Source organism: Oryctolagus cuniculus, chromosome 14 (assembly GCF_964237555.1).
Source record: "Oryctolagus cuniculus chromosome 14, mOryCun1.1, whole genome shotgun sequence".
In the NCBI taxonomy this organism is placed as follows: Eukaryota; Metazoa; Chordata; class Mammalia; order Lagomorpha; family Leporidae; genus Oryctolagus; species Oryctolagus cuniculus.
The window spans coordinates 37,043,545-37,064,758 of NC_091445.1; the positions used below are offsets into that span (position 1 = coordinate 37,043,545).

General features: G+C 44.0%; 1 protein-coding gene across 1 annotated transcript in view; it reads right to left on the minus strand.

Moving 5' to 3' along the window:
* Nucleotides 1-1,652: 1,652 nt before the first annotated feature.
* ARHGEF28 (Rho guanine nucleotide exchange factor 28) overlaps nucleotides 1,653-21,214 on the minus strand; it is a 142,393-nt gene continuing 122,831 nt past the window's right edge. Inside the window, 1 exon segment of the mRNA XM_017350622.3 lies at nucleotides 1,653-2,780. Coding sequence (XP_017206111.2) covers nucleotides 2,617-2,780 — 164 coding nt within the window. The 3' untranslated portion in view covers nucleotides 1,653-2,616.

The window sequence follows — 21,214 nt, forward strand, 5'->3', positions numbered from 1 at the left end:
CTCTTAAAGACTGGGATCAGGCTGAGCAATTATTAAAAGTGTTCTTTAATGATAATAGCCTGCCTATATGGAGTGATTCCTCTGCCCCAGGCTCTGCTCTAAACACAATGTGTGTATTAGTCATTTCATCCTTGCAATTATAATTCTATAAGGCAATCATCCGTGTTTTATAGGTGAGGAAACAAGAGAGGGGTGAAGTCACATGCCAAGGACACACAAGCAGTAAGTAGCAGATTTGGTTCCAGGGTCCAGACCCCAACTGCCACGCTCTGTTGCCTTTTGATAGAAAGACAGAGAGAGGTTGAACATTAGTAACCACAGGTAGAGTATTCTGAGTTCAAGGTGGTCCTTGGCCACAGGAAGGAAAGCACATTCCTCGTGCCTTTCTTTCTTTCGTCAATGATTTAATTACATCACCTCTTTATCTTACATAATGCACATGTGTGTGAGCACGCACACCCACACCTCCTCTGCCGCAAGTGTTCCCTTTCTGAATGAACAAGGCTTCAGCGGCTGAGTAGGCTGGGAGGTGCCGCACGATCCCAGCGATTATGCAGTCCTGGTGAAATGCAGAGTCATTTGGAGTCTAGATGAGATAATGCATACATGCGCACAGCCTTGAAGGGACAGAGCATCCCCAGGGCCGGCGCTGTGGCATAGCTGGTAAAGCCGCCACCTGCAATGCCAGCACCCCATATGGGTACCAGTTCATGTCCTGGCTGCTCCACTTCCGATCCAGCTCCCTACTAACGACCTGAGAAGAGCAGCGGAAGATGGTTGAAGTGTTTGGACCCCTGCCACCCACATAGGAAACCTGGAAGAAGCTCTGGCTCCTGGCTTCGGCCTGGCCCAGCCCTGGCCATGGCAGCCCTCTGGGGAGTGGACCAGTGGATGGAAGACCTCTCTGTCACTCCCTCTTTCTTTAGAACTCTGACTTTCAAATAAATAAATCTTAAAATAAAAAGGGGAGACAGAACAAAAACATTACTTTTCAGAACAAATCTCTAAAGGGTTGAATATTCCCTTTAAGTTCTTCCCTTGGTGGGAAAAGATCTTTGTGAGGAAATATATTTACAATCCTGGAAAATAGTGTCATCTTCTCTTAAAATTAGTAAATTTGTACTGGAGGTACAGAGCAACTCTCCATTGAGAGCTTAGTCTCTTCTGGTCAACACAGCAAAATCCCATACACTGCATTGTCTGTAAAACACAGACACGTATTTCTCACAGATCTGGAGCCTGGAAGTGCAGAGTCAAGGGCCCACAATGTGCTTCACAGGTGCTGCCTTTTTGCTGTGTCCTTCAAGCGGTGAGGTGGTGAGGGAACTCTTTAGGGCACCCTTTCTTAGGGCACCACCCCATTTGTGAGGGGTCCACCTTCAGGATCCCCCCACTCCCAACAGCCTCACTGCCTATAATAGAAGCAACTTCAAACTTTAAGGAATAAAACAAAAACAAAAACAAAAACAAAACCTTGGGGCCTGAGTGAACTTTTCCCCTCTCCTGCTTCCTCTCTCTGGGTTGTTTTGTGATTCTGGATGAGCTGAATATTTCTCTATTTTCATCTTTCATATGGGGAGATGGTGTATGTGTGTGTGTGTGTGTACATTCTAGGGTCCGAGATAATTTTAATAAACTACAAAGGAAGATGATGAGGTCAAAGCTATTTATTGACAATGACTGGAACATACACAAACATCTCTGAACAACAAGAGGGAACTCACCCAGGTCATTTCCCCGCACAGAAACCCAGGGGACTCAGGGGCAGCAGGATGGGCCAGCTTTCCAGGATGAGGAGAGGCTGGCCAGGCAGGAGCTGCCCAGAGAGGAAGGGCTCCTCCTTGGGGCGCCCTCAGGGACTGGTAGCCATCGGTGCTCCAGGTGCTCACGGGGCAGGGACAGAGCATGAGGACAGGAGTGAGGGCTCCTGTGCAGTTTCATTATTTACATCAGAAGGGGCTAGCTGGGGGGCTCTAGGCTCCAGGCTGTGCTGAAAGCCGCTGCTGCTGAACCGTGGCTTGAATCCCTGCCGCACATGGAGCACAAAGGTGACGGCAGAGCATGAGGCTCGGGCCCTCCATGTGTCCAGATTGTGTCCGGGACGCTGCCCAGGAAGGACGTGTTGCCTCAATGCTGACCATGACAGATCTACACCTTTGATGCCCCCAAGAGACATCAGCACATGAAAGCCAACTGAGAGAGGGCCTCTCCCACATCCCCCTGCCAGGGCAGGCACTGAGGCCCCTCTGCTGTGCCTGTGAAAGTCATCCCTTATGAACATTGCCCTTTAAGGCATTTCAACACCCAGACAACCTGGAGAAAAACGCAATTTTACTGTAGGGCCAAAACAACTTTTGGAATAGTTCTTCTCATTCAAATTATGTTTCTCTTCCAGAAATTTGAACTTAGATGTGATAAGTTAAAGATGATACAAACAGAGCTGCTTTCAATAATTTAATTATTAGATGCATGCCAAAAAATGAACTTGCATGAAATATTAAATATTTTTCTCAAAGCAATTTGGACACAATCACACATACATAAAGTATAGGAAAAAAATGTTTCTCCCAAAAGTGCCAGTGTTTTGTTTTGTTTGAAAAAATAATGACAATGCAATCAGAGGTAAACAATATTTTCTTCTACTGCATCTCCAGTTTCCCCATCTTGTCTGGTCACTGTCTGGAGATCGAGCTTTGCTTCTGCTGCGAAGGTCTGTGGCTGAGGGTGATGTGGATTGGAGATGTCCGGTGCTGAGGACTCACCCTGGGACGTGTCTAGATCTGCAACAGACAGACAGCAGCGGTTACAGGAGACTCAGATTGGGATCCACAAGAGATTAGAAAGTGCAGTGCCTACACAGTCAGTCTACAGAGAATGGCCAAGCCGGGGAGAAAGGGACATGTGGATTCACTAGGACACATTCAACTGCATGCACCATGTCTCCTGCAGCTAAGACTCGCCCTTACAAAATGCTCCTAGGAAAGCTCACGTGAAGTAAGACCTGTCTATTCACAGCTACGGCTGAGAAAGGGGCGCCCATGCATTTCTCAAGGGGGATCCAGGCCTTGGCTAGGGCAGCAAAAGCAAATAAGCCACAAGTGCACCTGCAAGGTGCCCTCCCTCAGGACACCTCCACGTTAAAGGTTGACCTCGAGACCCACACAATGTATTTGTGACAAGGGTACGAAGACAGCAGCCTCACCATGATGCAAGTCTGTTCATAGCACACAAAGCACTTACCAAGAATAGCCAGGTTCCGAGGGAAAATCAGGCCAATAGCAACTGTGACTGGGTTGGTTTTTTTTTTTCTGGTTACCTAGCAACAACAGGGCACTGTGTAGTCTCTCTTTTTGGGGTGGATCCCACCTTCTACTATTATAGTTTAAAGGAGAAATGAAGGTTGTTTTGATTTAAAGACAGACACTTTCTGCAAAGCATTTCTCCGCGTGTGTCCATTGATCAGCTCCCTGAGGCTCAGCTATATGTTAAGATGATAAACGACCGGCCTGCAGGAGAGCAGGCAGGCAGCGCAGGTAGAAAGGGAGCTGGCCAGCCATGGGTCCACCTGCTCCTCCTTTGCTGTTTGAGAAGAGGCCACTGCAATCCTGCCACCTTTGATCCAAAGTCTCGATTGTGTAGATGGCTACACAGACCTCCTGGCACTCTGATGACAATGTGCTTGTGACCTCGTCCTCCTGAGCAGCCTCCTAGGCTGCAGAGAATCAGGGGCAGAATGTGCCCTCGGGGCTCCATCACTGGGGAGGTGATCTTTGCTATACCTCATTTCATCCCTCCTGGCAATAGGAGGTGGGACTGAGCGGGGAGGAGCAGCCAGGGCCACCGCAGAAGACAAAGGTCACCTTAAGGGACCCTGACAAGAACTGAACTGCCTCTGAAGCAAAGAAGGACCCCTGGGGTGGGGGACAAGGAGCTAAGGAGGGAGGCTTTGATGCCAACAGGACACAAAGAGAACAACCCCATTTCCATTTCCGGTGGGGTGACTTGATGCTACCAACCCTGATCCAAACACCAGGAATTCATTCAGGATGGAAAACCTGCCTGAAGCGGCCTCTGCCGCCGCCATGGTTTACAGAGCGCCTTTCCCAGGTGCAGGAGCCGCACCGGCTCTTTTATACTCAGTGCATCTACGCCTCAAAGTGCCGGAACCCACCAGGTACAGGCTGGAAACTGAGGCTCAGCTCAGTTAAACTCTTGGCCCAACATCATGCAGCGAGGAAGTCAGATCCATGCTCAGAGGACTCCTCACTCATCACTCTGCTCTGATTCTCATTTCTCACTGGGCTGGGATTGGCTTGCCCATCCTTTCCGCATTCAGAGACCCTGTGTGTTCTGTACTCTCCTTGCCTGGTGTACGTTTTAAAGAGTCACTTTCACCAAAAAAGAAAAGAAAGCAAAAGTCGCAGAAGACATTCTGAGCCTCTCAAAATCGACACAGCAATTATCAGACCTCCCTCATGCAATCAATCCAACCCAAATATCTCCAAGCAATGATCTCATTATCAGCGCAGGACTACAAATCCATCCAGAATGTTCTGGTCTTAGTTTATTCCAAAGTATGCCTATGGTCACAACACGTATTTATGCTTTCAAACTCTTTTCTCAGTCAATAATTAAGCCATTTCACCCCGCCATACAAACACCCTCAATTAGACTGCTGATACTCAAGACAACAGGACTTCAAAGAGAAAACCTCCAGGCTTCCATGTGGCAGATGCTGGCCGAAGGAACAGGCCATCTGCAGTGCCATGTCCCCACCCCCAGGTGGTCCAGCCAGTGCACAAGAAGTACCCCATCTTCAGAATAACAGACCACCTATTGAATGAGGCAGCTGGGAGGTGACTGCTGACAGATGTGACCACGCGCCAGGGACACAGGAAGCCCTGAATCTATGTAATGTTCCTTCTTCTGGAATGTGGCGCCTTCAGCAGAGGACCCACAATACTGAGGACTCCAGGCAACCGAGCAGGCTCATTTATAATGGCCTTGAGAGAAGATTTGTTTTTAAAAAAATTTCCAAATGTTTACCAGAAAGGTTTCTTTTATGTTAAATTGTGGGCTCTCATTCAGGAAGACAGAGAACAAAGAACGAATGTGTGTAGGGAGCTAGAGGGGAATGTGTGTGTGCGTGCGTGTGCGTGTGCATGTGTGTGTGTGTGTGTGTCAAGAGTCCAGAGGTTTATCAGAACTTTTTCAAATCAGGACAAAAACACAGGAGAAAGGCCTTTCTGGGCAACAGCTCACTGGGCCCCGAGGCGAACGGCCAGCGGTGGTTCCAGACGTTCTGCTGATGTGTTGTGGCATCGCGGCTGTGTGTCACCTGCTTGGGAACTCAATTTCCTGTGTTCCTGCGTGGTTTGTACCTGAACTGTGCAGACAAGGTCAGGCAGTCGGTCTTTGAAATTAGAAACCGTTGGGTGAGTTCTGATTTTATTACTTCATGTCAACCCTAAAAGCTCTCCAACACAGCAACTGTGTGCTCCTCAAGGCCCACCTTCTTTGTCTACACTCTCCATCCTAGAGAAAATGGCCATCATAAGAGCCTTCCACTAAAAAAACATCTGTCAAAATTAAACCTCACCGAATCAGAAAGCAGAATCCGCGGGGAGTAAAACTAATCACCATTTTCCTTTGTGATCAGAACGTCTGTAAATTGGTAGACAAAAATACAGAATACCTTCTTTTTAAAGGGCAAAGAGATTTTAATACAATCATAATTTGGTCAACTAAAAGCCAAACACTATTAAAATAAAATGGAACTTCAAATTAGAAAGAACTTTTCAATACAAACTTCTCAATACAAATTTTCATCTTGACATAAAAGAAATAATTGGATCCTCATGGTATCTCTGGGAATTGAACACAGTAACCATGATTAACCTTAAAATAAGGACAACTGAGCGGAAACACATCAAAGCCACCAAACCTGGCTAAACCAAGCTGAAAGTAGAGTCGTAGAGTTTCACCCCGAGGTGTTTTTTTTTTCCTGCTACGTAATTGAGCTTTTATTCACACACTAAAACTTCAGCCTCTGCAAGAAATTTCTGTACTCTCGGCATGAGGGCTGTGATGGGGACTGCGATCAAATGCAATTTTAGCGCAACTGTTATGTGTCAGTCAGACACAGAACGCTAAAAACTTGTAGGTATCACGTTTTCGCGGGCACCGCTCTGCTTTCTCGTGAGTATGCAGGGCAGAAAGTGCCCACAGTGAGTGGCCGGAGGGCTGAAAGCCAGACGCCTTTCCCCAAATCTCCTCATGCGCAGTCTTTAGTCTAAGGCACCAGCTGGCACCTGCACTTTATTTTTCTTACTGTTTTCTGTTCACCTGATTTTAGAATTCCTAACTAACAGCGAGGACAACCACCCTTCCCTAGAATCAACTGGACAACTACTTTCAAATCCAGCCTGTGAACTCAGTATTGAAAACCTGTGTGTCTTACTTTAAATGAATAATACGCCATCTATACTGTGAATCCAATGAAATCTTGGAAACCACACGATAAAATGCAAGTAATTTCTCCTGAGATTCAGCTCATGAAGGACTGGACTGAAATCATCCTCATCAAGGCCCCCTCAACTCAGCAACGCGAATTGCTCTACTCGTGTTTGAGGTCAGCGATTCACCAAATACCATGCTAGAGGCATAAAAACAATTAATGCATTTTTTTTCAAATGCTTTCCATTCAGGAAATGCAATCAAATTTGTTACTGGAGTTGCACTGGAAATCATGTTTTTAAGGTTATTGCCAGACATTTGTCCCAACCCTCTTCCAACAGCCTTGCCAACAGCACATATTTGAGGTGGGCCCACACACAATCCTCAAAGGATAGTATTTGGAAAGTTAATTAAGGAGTGGAAGATAATGTCCCCAGTCAAAATCTGCCTGTCTGAGAGCAACTCATCAAAAGCAGATCTGTGACAAGTCCAAAAGGGTTGTCAACTGTCCTAGAGGCCAATATTACGGTGCAGTGGGTTAAACCGCCACCTGCAATGCTGGCATCTCTTATTAGAGTGCCCATTTGAGTCCCGGCTGTCCACTTCCAATTCAACTCCCTGCTAATGTGCTTGGGAAGACAGAGGAAGATAGCCCAAGTGTTTGGGCCCCAAAGTCCATGGGGGAGACCCAGGTGGAATTCCTGGCTCCTGGCTTTGGCCTGGCCCAGATGTGACCACTGTGGCCCTTTGGGAATGAGCCAGTAGACACCAGAAAACATCTCTCTCTCAATCTCTCTCTCTTCTCCCTCTATCATTCCACCTTCAAATAAATAAATCTTTTTTAGAATACTTAAATCATGTAGTTGTTGCTTAGCAGAAAAGCATTTTAAATCATGATTCCTTTTAAACAAAAGTTCAACTGAAACTTGAAAGCACCAGGACAACTTTCATCACGCGCATCAACTGCCAAGTCTGAATTTAGCTCAGCAGTGTGCCCGATGGCCAGGCACCCAGAAGCCCAGTGCAGCACAAGCATGTTTAGTCTGCTGTCGTGAGAGATCACTCACGACGCCGCTCGGCCCGCTCTGCGTCTCGTCCCGTTCCCTCCTTCCCGGCCAAGGTCACACAACAGAACTTCTTGTCTTCCAAGCCCGGGCACTGAGCTTATTTCAGTTTCCCTTGTACTTGTTATTACAACGTCTCTTGTGCACATTCCGCAAAATCAAAATTCACACTTTCCTAGATTATCTCCACTTCAAAAAACAGATTTTATCATTGATGTTCCAACTCTGCAAAGTAAGTTGTATTCTTGCCTTAGTGACTGAAACTTGCTTATACTCAGAAACATTTAAAAAATTGTTTCCTGATGGCAGTACTGGCAATGGCTGTTTTTTCTCAAGAGCATTAATGCACCACATTTTCCTTCTAATGGAAAACATTTATTGTGCAGAGCTGGAGGTATCTTCAGAGCAAAGGAAAATTGGTCTCTTTCTCCTTAATTTTGCTCAAGTCAATTTTCCACAGTGAGCCACAAACAGGATGTGAACCTCTGGCATTAAAAAAAAAAAAAAAAAAATCTGGAGTGGATGTCTGAAGCAAACAACGGGAGTGAGTGTTGTGTCATGATTTCTTTTCTATTCCTCGTGTACCAGCACTGCCCCTGAAATGAACAACCCAAGTGTGCTTGGGGTGGGGGTGGGGTGTGTTGGCGTGCATATGTGGCACACGCGTGTATAAACTGGTAAAGCAGAAAGGCAAGCTGTGTCATAATTTTTTTGAGGTTGTGATTGTGGGAGTTGGACTATTATTTTCTTCTCAGTAATGAACAGGTTTGGAATGGGCTACATTAGCTGTATAAGTAATACCAAAAGAAGCACAACTATTGAAGCAATTGATACCACGAAGACCCCTTGCTTACATGGATTTTAAGAATTTCTGCACCAAAATAAATTTATTTTTAATTGCATTCTTCCACAAATGTTTGGAAGCACCCTCATGTTCTTGAATGAAAAGGTGCATGAAAAAGGAGTATCATGAAAAAACTATGCATGAGTTTCTAAAATTTTTTGCAGCAAATCAGCTTATCTTTTAATTCTACCTTTGAGGTACCCCCATATTAACTGGAAACATGATACAATACATTTGCCCTCCCTGATGTCTGGACTCGGGTCTGCTCTCACACTTTTCTCTCCTGGTGAAGAAGTCATGGCCTTCTCTTAGGGTATCCTTCTCCTCTCCCTTGAGATGTATTTCAAAGTGGGTTTCCTTAAATAGGATTATTAAGAGCTATCAATGATAAAAGAGCACCATGGCCAAGTAGGCTGCTGAAACTCAGGGCAAGTCAGGTGTCCCAAGTGACAGATTTCTCAGAACTTTCATGTGCGTCATTACTCTTTCTGAAGAAAATAATAGGCAGGATCACTCGAGGGGGCTTTTCCCCAAGCACAGTACATCAGAGAAATAGACAGCTCCTCTAGACCAGGAAAGAGACACTAAATAACCAAGGCGCCAGAATAAATCAGGGCTGAGAAGCTGGAAGTACGCGAGGTTTTCCAGATTCAGAAGCTCCGGACCCCACACACATCTCTAGTGGAGCAGGCAGCCATCATCAATGAGTGCTGGAACATCAGGAGAAACACTGATGGGAAACTCGATCACGGGCGGATCAAGCCAAAGAGATCTGAACCTGCAGATGTTAACACCACAAAAAGAGAAACAGACACTATGTGTCACATGACGGATTGCAACAGTAAACATGGAACACCATCTATGGAGGTTTTTTTAAATTCATGTCGAAAACATGAATCCTGCCTCTAATCAAACATTTATTCCCAACGGCTGCCAGTGGACAGGAACTACAGTGGCTGGAGAATATGTTAAGTAACACCCATGGTGACCCAATCAGCAAAACCCAGAATGCAGAAAATTTTCCTAGAAAAAAAAAGTCAACCAATCTTTTCAGTAAATATTTGTAAGGTGAAAAAAGAGACATGAGAACTTCAGGTTAAAATAGATTTATGTGATATATCCACCAAATGCAATATATGGAATTATTCAGAATCCAATTCAAACACACTAAGCAGAGAAAGCATTTTGAGAGAACTAGAGAAATTCAACGACTGCCAGTATGGTTGGAAGTAAGATATTGCTAGGTGTGATAACGATATTGTGGCGACAGAATTCTGAGTAGTTTTTAAAGTTGTTCCCTTTCTCAAAAAGATACTGAAGTATGTTTGGATGAAAGTCCCCAGGGCATCTTGGATTCACTTTAAGGTAACCCAAAAGATAGAAAAGAGAAACAGGCACTGACCCAAAGTGGGCTGTGGTCCAGAAATAGTTAAAAAAGCCAGCTCTGGATAGGGGGGGATTCTTAGATGATTCTGCTTTTGTATACATTTGAAAATTTCCATGATAACTTTTCTTTAGTCCATAGCCTCCCATACATTTGGACTATATTATTATACAGGGTTTTCTGTCCCTCTAGCAGAGTAGCTACTATAAATCTGATATAAATGGAAAACTGTGGCAATAAATCTAGAAGCCTCCTCTGGATGCCAAGTACATTTATATCAATTTTAATGCAACTATATGACAAGCTATTGGCAAGTACGTATATGGGTTTGTATCTATTTAGAAAAACACACAAATTTTCCATAAAATAGATAAGGTTCATCGAGTTTATAGCTACCCATAAAAAATGATACCAATTCTGGTAGTCTTTTCTGTTGCACAGAAAATCTAATAACGTCTCCTAGGTGAAATATAATTCAGAAAATATGTTATTTTATACCTTAGGTATATTTGTCCTAAGCAATGAATTGATAAGTTTCTCTTGGAATATGGATTCCTATTTTTTAGCTCTTATTTAATTAAAAAAGCACTAATACTTTTATTAGAGAATAAAGCAATATTTTATACATTAGTTCATTTTACAATAAAATATTTTATGTACAACTATAGAGAAATCAGTGCAGATAATTCCAACTTAAAATGAGTTATAATTTAAAGCCCCATGGTGGTGCTTAATATATAAATTGGAAAATGCTTTTACTATTTAATTTTGATAATATAGGTATGGTTTGAATTTCAGGATCCAGGAGAAATATTAATTTAATTTATTGAAATAGCCCTTCTTCTTAAAATTCAATTGTATAAAGCAAAATTCCTATTAATCTTCCCTTTTACCCTTGTAAATTTGTGTTCATTTACAGCTAAAAAGTAGCATTTAAGAAACAGGAAATAAAAGAAATGCAGTTAGTTCCACAAAAACGTAAATTTCAGGTCATCCTAATGGTAGCTGAAAGATACACTAATACATACTGTTGAATGAATGGTGAATATCTGATGAAAAACGTCCATCTCTTCTCACTGAAATCATAGGAAATCATGGATTTGGAATTCTGGCCTGTTGAAAGGAGCTTGGCGTCTTAGCAAGTGTAATCACTGTCTTCATAGGAGGATGAGACTGATAATGCAGTCAAGGCAGAATCGCATCAGGAATGCGCCCAACAGGCCGCCGGTGTTGTCTGACCTTGGGTGACAGTCCTCAGATCTAGAACTTCCATTTCCTCATTGGTGAACTTGGGCTCAGCTTCTCCCCACAGCAACAGTCAGGGTGCCATTCACAGGCAGGCACAACCCCGTAGAGCAACCCCAGAACGGCTGTAAATATTAGCAATTCCTGGTCTAAAGCAGTACCTTGACGTTCCTTCTACAAAAAAAAAGCAGTGTGACTGTCAGAATGCCAGTGACTGCACAAACTTGAATTTTCTCTGATATGTAATGATACACATTGAAGTTTTGTACAAACTTCAGTGGTTTCTCCATTTTATTAGTAGGACCACCTCTCAAAACTAATAAAAAATAGAGGAAGGTACCCAGAATTCTCGAACTGGAAGATTTCTCCAGTTTCTTAGAAGACTAACTTTTTGTATTTTTATCATTTTCCTCCAAACACTCAACATTTATATTTATTTTTTAAGGTATTTTGGGGTGATCTATACACGTGAATAGCCAGGGTAATGGAAAACTCTGAAAATTATAAAAACAGGAACTATTTTATGTATTTTACACATATCTTTCATTCAAGTCATCCCCCACACCAATCCAAAACGGTGAGTATACTACAGAATGTGACAGAGGAAGCCTAAAATAGACCCAGAATCAAACCTAATTTGGAGAAGAACAAAACTTAGGAACAGAGAGCTAAAGAAAACTTGCAAAAACTACCTTTAAAAAATATTCAGAGGCATTTCAACCTCACAACAAAATTCCACAAAATAGGATATGTGTGTATGTGTTTGTGTATGTATATATTGGGAATTTAAAATGTGCTAGGTCAAAATTTTTTTTTAAAAAAATCAATGGAGGGCCGGCGCCGTGGCTCAATAGGCTAATCCTCCACCTTGCGGCGCCGGCACACCGGGTTCTAGTCCTGGTCAGGGCGCCGGATTCTGTCCCGGTTGCCCCTCTTCCAGGCCAGCTCTCTGCTATGGCCAGGGAGTGCAGTGGAGGATGGCCCAGGTGCTTGGGCCCTGCACCCCATGGGAGACCAGGAAAAGCACCTGGATCCTGGCTCCTGCCATCGGATCAGCGCGGTGCGCCGGCTGCAGCGGCGGCCATTGGAGGGTGAACCAACGGCAAAGGAAGACCTTTCTCTCTGTCTCTCTCTCTCACTGTCCACTCTGCCTGTCAAAAAAAAAAAAAAAATCAATGGAATAGCAAGAGGTTAAGGACCTGAAAATTGCCCTTAAAGGACAACAAAAATACGAAGAAAATGAGAGCAAAATCAGAGGATCTCTGAGGTCCAACCTCCAGCCAGGAAGACAGAATGGAAGGGATGCAATTTTTCTTTAATGGAAGAAAGTGAAAAGCAAAAGACTATTTCTGAAAATGGAATTAAATATGCCTCTGGATTGAACAAGCCTAATGAATGACCAGTGAAAATGATTTTAACAAAAGACCACACTAAGGCAGGCATAATATAAAATTCAAATGAGAGGGGATTTTTTTAAAAAGAGAGTTCTAAAACCTTCTAGAAGAAGTGAGAAAGGGTCAGGCACAAAGGCCCCCTAGGAGTCAGAACAATACAAGCAACTCGGGAAAGGAGGGGAATCTATTCCTTCAAAATTCTGAAATAAAATACATTTTTTATTTAGAATTCTAATACCAGATGCATTGTAAAATCCAAGTGGATGAGTAGCAAAACTAAATGAATGACATGAAAAAGATATTTCAACTAATCTGGGCAAATGTATACACCCTATGGATTTTCCTGGGGAGGCCTGAGTCAGGCCCCAGCAAGGAAGGGGCATTCCATAATGGGGTCAGAAGCTTGGGATGGAGGGGTCAGAGGACTCATCCGAGGACAGACAGGACAACCCAGGTGACAATTCCATAGGGGCCCTGGAGAGCAACAAGTCCTCACTGGAGCAGGACAGAGGGCTCCAAGTGAGTAATTTCCAGGAAAGAAAATGAAGCGGATATGGACGGATGTACTGAGTTGATAAAACATTGGTAAGTTACTAAGCGAGGTACGGGAACTCTAGAAGAAAACACAGAAGTAGGAATGAAAGTACACACATGAAGAACCAGTGCTTAAAGTCTTGTGGGATGGATATAAATGATAGTCAATAATATGTTAAGTAGTTTCTGCACTTCTAGTTGATTTTTATCCTTCTTGAAATGGCCCAACGTCCCTATCTAAAAGTAGAAAATATATTGAGTCCATTAAAAACAATGCATCCGTGGGGCTGGTAGTGGGCCTCTACCTGTGCTCCAATATTTCATATGGGCACCAGTTCGAGTCCCAGCTGCTCCACTTCCGATCCAGCTCTCTGCTAATGTGCCTGGGAAAGCAGTGGAAGATGGCCTAGGTTCTTGGGCCCCTGCACCTGTGTGGGAGACCTGGAAGAAGCTCCTGGGTCCTGGCTTCAGATTGGCCCAGCTCCAGCCGTTATGGCCATTTGGGGAGCGAGCCAGCAGATGGAAGACCTTTCTCTCTCTCTGTAACTCTGCCTCTCAAATAAATAAATAAAATCTTTTAAAAAAAATGTGTTTGTGTAACTAAGAGTAGACTGTTTGAAAATTCCAAAACCTGTGTGCTGGATACAAACAAGTATGAAAAGGGAATTCACAATAGAGAAAAATCTAGAAGTCAATAAAGAGGAACTGATACTATATCTCATTGGTAATCAGCAAAGTATGAATTGAAAGAATGCCCATTACACTGATGAGAACTGCCCATCATATTGGCGAAAACGTAGATGTAGAAGCATAGTTTTTTTTTCATAATATGCGTTTTCATGAACTTTGTGCATGCATTTCAAAACTTTCTGCACCAAAATAAATTTCAATTTCAATTCCACTTTCCATGAGCTTTTTGAAGTGTCCTTATATATACATAGCAATAGCATGAAAATATACACTGGAAATTACATATTTACCAATTTTAGTTTACCCTTAGTAGGAAAGAAATGGAAACGGGGGAATGTCAGTTTATCAGTCACATCTATTTCTTCAAAAGAAAAAAGGCTAAAGAGGCACTGAAAGCAAATATGGAAAAAACTGTAAGGCCTATTACATGTATGGTGAATACATATCTACTTTTTTGTAAGAGAAATTTTTATAATTAAAACGTTTATATTATTCACTGAATTAAACTTACACAACAACTAGCTGCAATGTATGACTTTTATTTGAATTCTGAGTCCAAAAAAACTGTGAAAAGGACACAGACACTTAAGAAATAATTGGAAATGTAAACATATATTTAATATTTGATATGTTGATACTATGGGATTATGGTTAAATTTTTCCTATATATGGTAATGGCTTTACAAAGGTAGCCATTGGGGCTGGTGCTCTGGCATAGTAGGTTAAGCCTCCACCTGGGGCGCTGGCATCCCATATTGGTGCCGGTTCAGTTTGAGTTCTGGCTGATCCACTTCCAGTCCAGCTCTCTGCTAATGACCTGGGAAGGCAGCAGAAGATGGCCTAAGTGCTTGGACCCCTGCTACCCACATGGGAGACCTGGAAGAAGCTCTGGCTCCTGGCTTCAGCCTGGCCCAGCCTTGGCTGATGTGGCCATTTGGAGAGTGAATCAGCAGATGGAAGACCTTTCTCTCTGTCTCTCCCTCTCACTGTCTGTAACTCTACTCTCAAATTAATAAATAAATCTTCTTTTTAAAAAAGCCACTTTTAAAGATATATATTAAACTGTTGATGGATGAATAAATTTCATTTTTTAATAATTTATATTTGAAGGGCAGAGTGACAGAGAGAGAGAGAGGAAGAAAGAAAGAGAGAGAAAAAAAGAGAGGTCTTCCATCTGCTGGTTCCCTCCCCAAATGACCACAATACACATGGTAGGCCAGGCAGAAGCCAGGAACCAGAAACTTCCTCCAGGTCTTTCATATAGGTGCAGTGGCCCAAGCACTTGGGCCATCTGCTGCTGCTTTCCCAGGCACATTAGCAGGGAGTTAGATTGTAAGTGGAGCAGGGACTGGAACAAGCATCCATTAAGGGATTCTAGCATTGCAGGTGATGGCTTAACCTGCCACACCACAGTACCAAACCCCACACACATGATTTTTATAATGTGCCTCAAAATAATATATGAGTGGACAGAGGGTGCAGGATTGGCATCTAACTCATGACCGGCCATGATATTTTGGAGTTAAATGATGGGTTTGTGAGTGGCTGTACCCTCTTCACTTTAGCTTCTCATATGTTTGAATTTGTTTCTAATAATAGCATTCAGGTTGACAAGAAATAGGTCAATTTTAAATAATCAAAACAAAATATTCAAATCCTGCTGCCCCTATTAAAAAGCAGAGACAATTTTTAAGATTGTGTTGAGAGGCCAGTGCTGTGGCGCAGTAGGTTAATTCTCCACCTGTCGCGCCAGCATTCCATATGGGTGCTGGTTCTAGTCCCGGCTGCTCCACATCCAATCCAGCTCTCTGCTATGGCCTGGGAGAGCAGCAGTGGATGGCCCAAGTCCTGGGACCCCTGCACACGTGTGGGAGACCCAAAAGAAACTCCTGGCTCCTGACTTTGGATCGGCTCAGCTCCAGCCATTGCAGCCATTTGGGGAGAGAACCAGGGGAGGAAGGACCTTTCCCTCTGTCTTTCTCTCTCACTGTCTGTAACTCTACTCTCAAATAAATAAACTCTTTTTAAAAAAATGGAAAGACAAGAGTGTGCTGAGTTAAGGGACGTGTAGCTACAAGGACCAGGTGGTGCTTTCATGGCATTCAAATTCTCTTGAGGAACAGAAGACCATGGCTTTCTCCTCCCACGGCCAGAAACCAGATTTTTTGCAAACTGCCTGTAGCATGACCCTGGTTCCGCCTCTTGTGCGGCTGAGAGAAGAATCAAATTCATTTCCCTGCCAGCTGAAGAAGGCAGGAAATCAACCTAGGAATTTTAATGCTGCATTTAACTTCTGACTGGCTCAGAAGACAGTAAAGCAGCTGTTAAGATTCTTAAGCATACAAAATGCAGCATTTCTCTTTAAAGCAGAAGGCGCCAAGAATCCGAACACACCCAAGCTAATTAGTTCTACCTACTCCTTAATAACGATGCCCTCGCCAGAACCAGATCTAAAAAAGAACTAGCACCCAATCCTTTACTTCAAAGGTCTGCAAATGAGTGGGTTTTTTCCTCTTGATCAACTACAAAAATACAAGATAATGTCAAAGACCATCCTTGCCTGTTCTGAGAAACACACGTACAATTTTCAGAGCAACATAAATGTTGCTTCTTTTTAGAAACAAGACACATTAATTTTGGAAATCTTATTTGTTTGAAGTAACATTTGCAGAGAAACCAAACCCTGAAATATCTTTCCCAACTACAGGCTTGAGTGTATGGCACTCAAAAATGACTATAATTTTAACAGTACAATATATAGAAAATGCTATGCTCAATGCAGACTCTCATGCTCTTGAATATTCTTTCTCCATTTATGTTTGTTATCAGAGTAAGGAACTGGAAGCTACACTTCAATATTTTTAGGAATTGTTCAAGTAGAAAAGTAGGCAGTTTAAAGAAAAGAGGCAAAATTAAGACTTTACCAAAACATACATATATGTCACAAGATGAAGTGCTCTGTTCTCTGCAGCTGTCTCTCCCTACAGGAAATGACCTAAAATTATCTTGTGCATACAAATGACATACGCAGCTACTCTAGCCGTTCATCCTTGTACTTCCTGACACAGATCCTGGCTGTGACGAACAGCCAGAAAGCCAGCAAATTTTTCACTAAGTACCCACCAGGCGACATAAACTCCCCAATTCCTACTGTAGCCTCCTCTTTTCAGACAGATCTCTTTCCTCTGTAAATCATAACACTGCTTTATAATTAAGTGCTCTCTCACGGAATCAGCTACTGAGAGCAAGGATCATGAGGCCTGAGCCTATGTCCAAGAGCCCTAGCCCCCGGCAGCCTGCTGAGGACCACTGGGCCTGCTGCCCTGAAGAAGTCTAGCACCTCGCACAACAGGAAGCTGACCACCATAAAGGCAGGACAGCCTGCTGAATGGCTAATAAGCACTGTTCCCAGGCAGGTGCCAAATAAGACCCTCCATAGCGGGACGGCTTCCAGATGTGGGGGCCAAGACAGGCTGCCGGGGAGAGAATGCCTCTGAATTCAGCTCTGAAGCTGGCCAGGATGTTCCCAGAAGAGAAGGAGGTCTTCCTGGTGGATACTGCCACCACTGCAAGGGGGTGGAGGGGAGCTAGATGTTACCAAGAAAGGGCTGTGGTCAGGCTGGGCTTAACTATGTCCATGGGAACCCAGAGGGAGGGAGAATGGACACTTAGATTTGGGAGGGACTTGGATGGGAGTGTCGGGGGTTTACCTTCAGATCAGCTGGGCTGCTGCTGGTGGGCAGATCCCTCGCACAGCCCCAGTCAGCCTGCACGTCCTTGGCTTCACTGTGCACGCTGTACCCTCTAACTACAAAGGCAGGCCCAGGAGCAAGGGGAGAAGGGAGTTGTGTTCCTCCTGTGTTTTAACCACCCACAATGAACTCACATGTAGTCAATGAAACATCCATCCCCTAGATGGCCGAAGCACTCATTTTTTGTCAGTTAGTAGTGAGTATTTTAGAATGAAAATGGATTTAAGCCTCTTATCCACTCATCCTGCAATAAGCACTGGAAATGTCCATTGTGTGCCCCGAACTTGGCTGGACACCATGGCAACGGAGTTGAATGAAACCTCCCTGCAGCTCCAGGAGGTTCATATCAGTAAAATATCTCTGAAAACAGGTCCAGAGTTTCTTAAAAGCTAAACAGCCACCTAGCCTATTAGTGACTCCACTCCTACACACTTAGCCAAGAGAAATGCAAACACAATTCACAAAAGCCCTGCACGAGGACATCCACAGCAGCAAAACTCGAAATAACCCAGCTGTCTACAAACAGAAGAAGTAGTAAGTGCACTGGTATATTCATCAGTGGTAGATTCCTCGGTAGTACAAAGGGACCGACTACAGATCCATGCAACATCATGGCTGTGTCTCAACAATAATACACAATGAAAAGGGCAGAACAAAAAAGGTCCCGAGTGGCCAATTCCAACCCATTCTAGAATAAGCAGAATTCACCTGCAGTGATGGAAAGCAGAGGAATAGCTGCTTTGGGGTCAGTGGAGTTGACTGGGAAGGGGATTAAGGGAATTTCTGGGAGTGATGGAAATGTTCTGTGCTCTGATGGTCTCCGCACAAAAATGACTGGACAACAGACTTAGTCTCTGAGCGTTTCACTGCCAGTAAAGCATATCTCCACGAGCAAACTGTATAAAGTATTTTATGGTCTAGAAGGCAAAGGAGTGAGAAAATCGTGAGGCAGGTTCTCAAGGGCCACCTAGGAGAGGCTCCCAACCCAGACTGGGAGGGTCTAGGCAGATTTCTGGAAGAACATAACCCAGAGCTGCACCCTGAGAGATGGCTAAGAGGGAACCAGGCGGCCTGCAGGCCGGGGGAGAGGATATTTCTAACATGGGAAAGGGATGTGATGTGCGAGGGGGCACTCCAACAAGCTCAAGGATAACGAACTTAGAAGATGAGCTTATTTTGGTACTAGAAGAATATTCAAAAAGTTCATGGAAAATGCAGAGGATGAAAGAACTACACATGGATTTTCCATGCTGTTTTGCACCAGAATACATGTATCTTTTTAATTCCTCGTTTCCACAAGCTTTTGGGTGAAACTTCAAATATACGGGGCGGGGGGAGGGTTAGCACGTGCAGTCACACGGCTGGTCTACAGGGTGAGAGAAGAGGGAGCACCAGGAGATGAAGCTGAAACACCAGAGGCCAGATGGAGCCTCCAGTGCTTCCTCACGGGTGATCAACTCCCAGCACACAGAGGGTTTGAATAAGCCTAAGACAGCTGACCCAGAAAAACCCAAAGAGGACTGGACGCCAACCCTATCCACAGGCTCCAACGCTGGCCTAGGGGCTAAACAAACAACGCTCTCCCTGAAGTTCATTGTGTTGGATTTGGGTTTCAAAATGCAGCCCATGTGGGAAATCACGCGGGGATCTGTCATTGGGAATCTCAGCTGTTCCCAAGGGAGAAGAAATGCATGCGAAGGGTGTGCCACGTGCAGGGAGGTGATTTCAACATCCACTGACATCACTGCTTTTTCCAAAGCGTGTTTCAAAAGCCAGTGGTCCTGGAAGATGCCAGGCTGAGGCGGTGGCTGTGTTAACTAGATCTGGGAAGTATCGCTTTCTGGAAATTCACAGGGCACACAAGCACAGTGAAAGCTTGGGAAAAGTTGCACAGTCCCCAAACCAGCATTTCCCAATACTGTCTGATCATGGAGACATTTATCACTTAACACCTAGTAACAGCCAGTGGAGCTGCCAAGCATTGTTTGAGAAGGGCCAACGTAGACAATACCCACATGAGGCTAATTGTAATCTTTCTGGTCATCAGAACACGCATATTGGAAGCAGTCCATTGGCTCAAGCGACCAAATCCATTTTCTTAATAATTTTCTCCTTTCTCAGCACACAATATAATAGTAACCATGATAAAATTTTTATTGAGAGCTCAAAAAGTTAGAATTTTACATTGTCTTATGTAAGCCTCATACCACCTACAAACCACATACTACTAGAAGTACAATTTTATAGAAGAGGAAACGGAGACACATGAAATAAGTTTAAATACCTCCTTAAAATTTCACAGACATAGGAACTGGCGGTGTAGCACAGCAGGCTAAGCTGCCACTCACGACGCCTGCACCCACTCTGGAGCACTGGTTTCTAGCTTCCTGCTGATGTGTCTGGGAAGGCAGCAGAAGATGGGCCTCTGACACCCACATGGGAGACCAGCATGGAGTTCCTGGCTCCCGGTTTTTAGCCTGGCCCAGATCTCTGGCTGTTGTAGGCATTTGAGGAGTGATCAGCAGATGGAAGATCTCTATGTATCTCCGCCTTTCAAATAAATACATACGTCTTTAAAAATAAAACAAAATTTCATAGATAATAAGGGAGTAGGCAGTGTTTAGGATGCCCAAGTCCCATACTGGAGTGGCTGGGTTCAATTCCTGGCTCTGTTCCTAACTACAGCTTCCTGCCAATGCAACCCTGGAAGGCAGTGGTGGTGGCTCAAGTAATTCGGTTTCTGCCGCCCACAAGGGACACTAGGATCGTGTTCACAGTTGCTGGCTCCAGCTCCAGCTGGCGTGTGTATTTGGGGAGTGAATCAGCACATGGGATCGCTCTCTCCTTCCTCCCTCTACCTCCCTCTCTCCCTCTCGAATAAAAAATAAAAAGTAAAATTTCATAGAGAATAACAGAATTGCAATCGGAATGCAGGTGTAGTTCTCAAGCCTCCTGTCTCGAGTCAGTATGCCATTTCCACTGTCCAAGATTAACGAAATGCATTATCTGCTCCTCCATTTGTTCATTCATTCATTAAAATCTCTCACTTAAAAATGAAGTACTGATAAATGCATATAAGATTCATTATATTGGAAAAGTGTGGTTTTACTCCATTTTTGTTTCTGAAACTTACTTGTAGGGGTTTGGGGATGGATTCTATATTCTCATCTTTGAACAGCAAGAGGGAAATTGTGTCACCTACTTTTCTCATAGGCTATTCCTGGTCCAATTTGTTTTTGGTCATTTTGGTCAAAGATGAAATTGCTAGGCAGCTTTCTATCTTAGTGTGTGTGTGTGTGTGTGTACGTATATGTGTGTGTATATGTATGTGTGTGTGTGTTTTTTCTGGGTCAGTGTGGACTCAGCCATTTAATCAAGCCCTTCATGAAATCTCCCTGAATAATGCATCCTTTAAGTTAACCACTGGTCTCTGAAACAACTGAAAATAACTACCACCAGAAGTAGTGTAATTTCACTGGCAAAAATCATTGTGCTACCCATAAGCTCACCTTGACTTATAAAAACAGGAATTTAGGGGCCAGTGCTGTGGCGTAGTGGGTTAATTCCCTGGCCTGAAGCGCTGGCATCCCATTGGGTGCCGTTTCAAGACCTGGCAGCTCCACTTCTTGTCCAGCTCTCTGCTATGGCCTGGGAAAGCAGGGGAAGATGGCCCAAGGACTGCACCCCTGTGGGAGACCCGGATGAAGCTCCTGGCTCCTGGCTTTGGATCGGCACAGCTTCAGCCGTTGCGGCCATCTGGGGAGTGAACCAGCAGATGGAAGACCTCTCTCTCTCTCTCTCTCTCTCTCTCTCTCTCTCTGCCTCCCTTCTCTCTGTGTAACTCTTTCAAG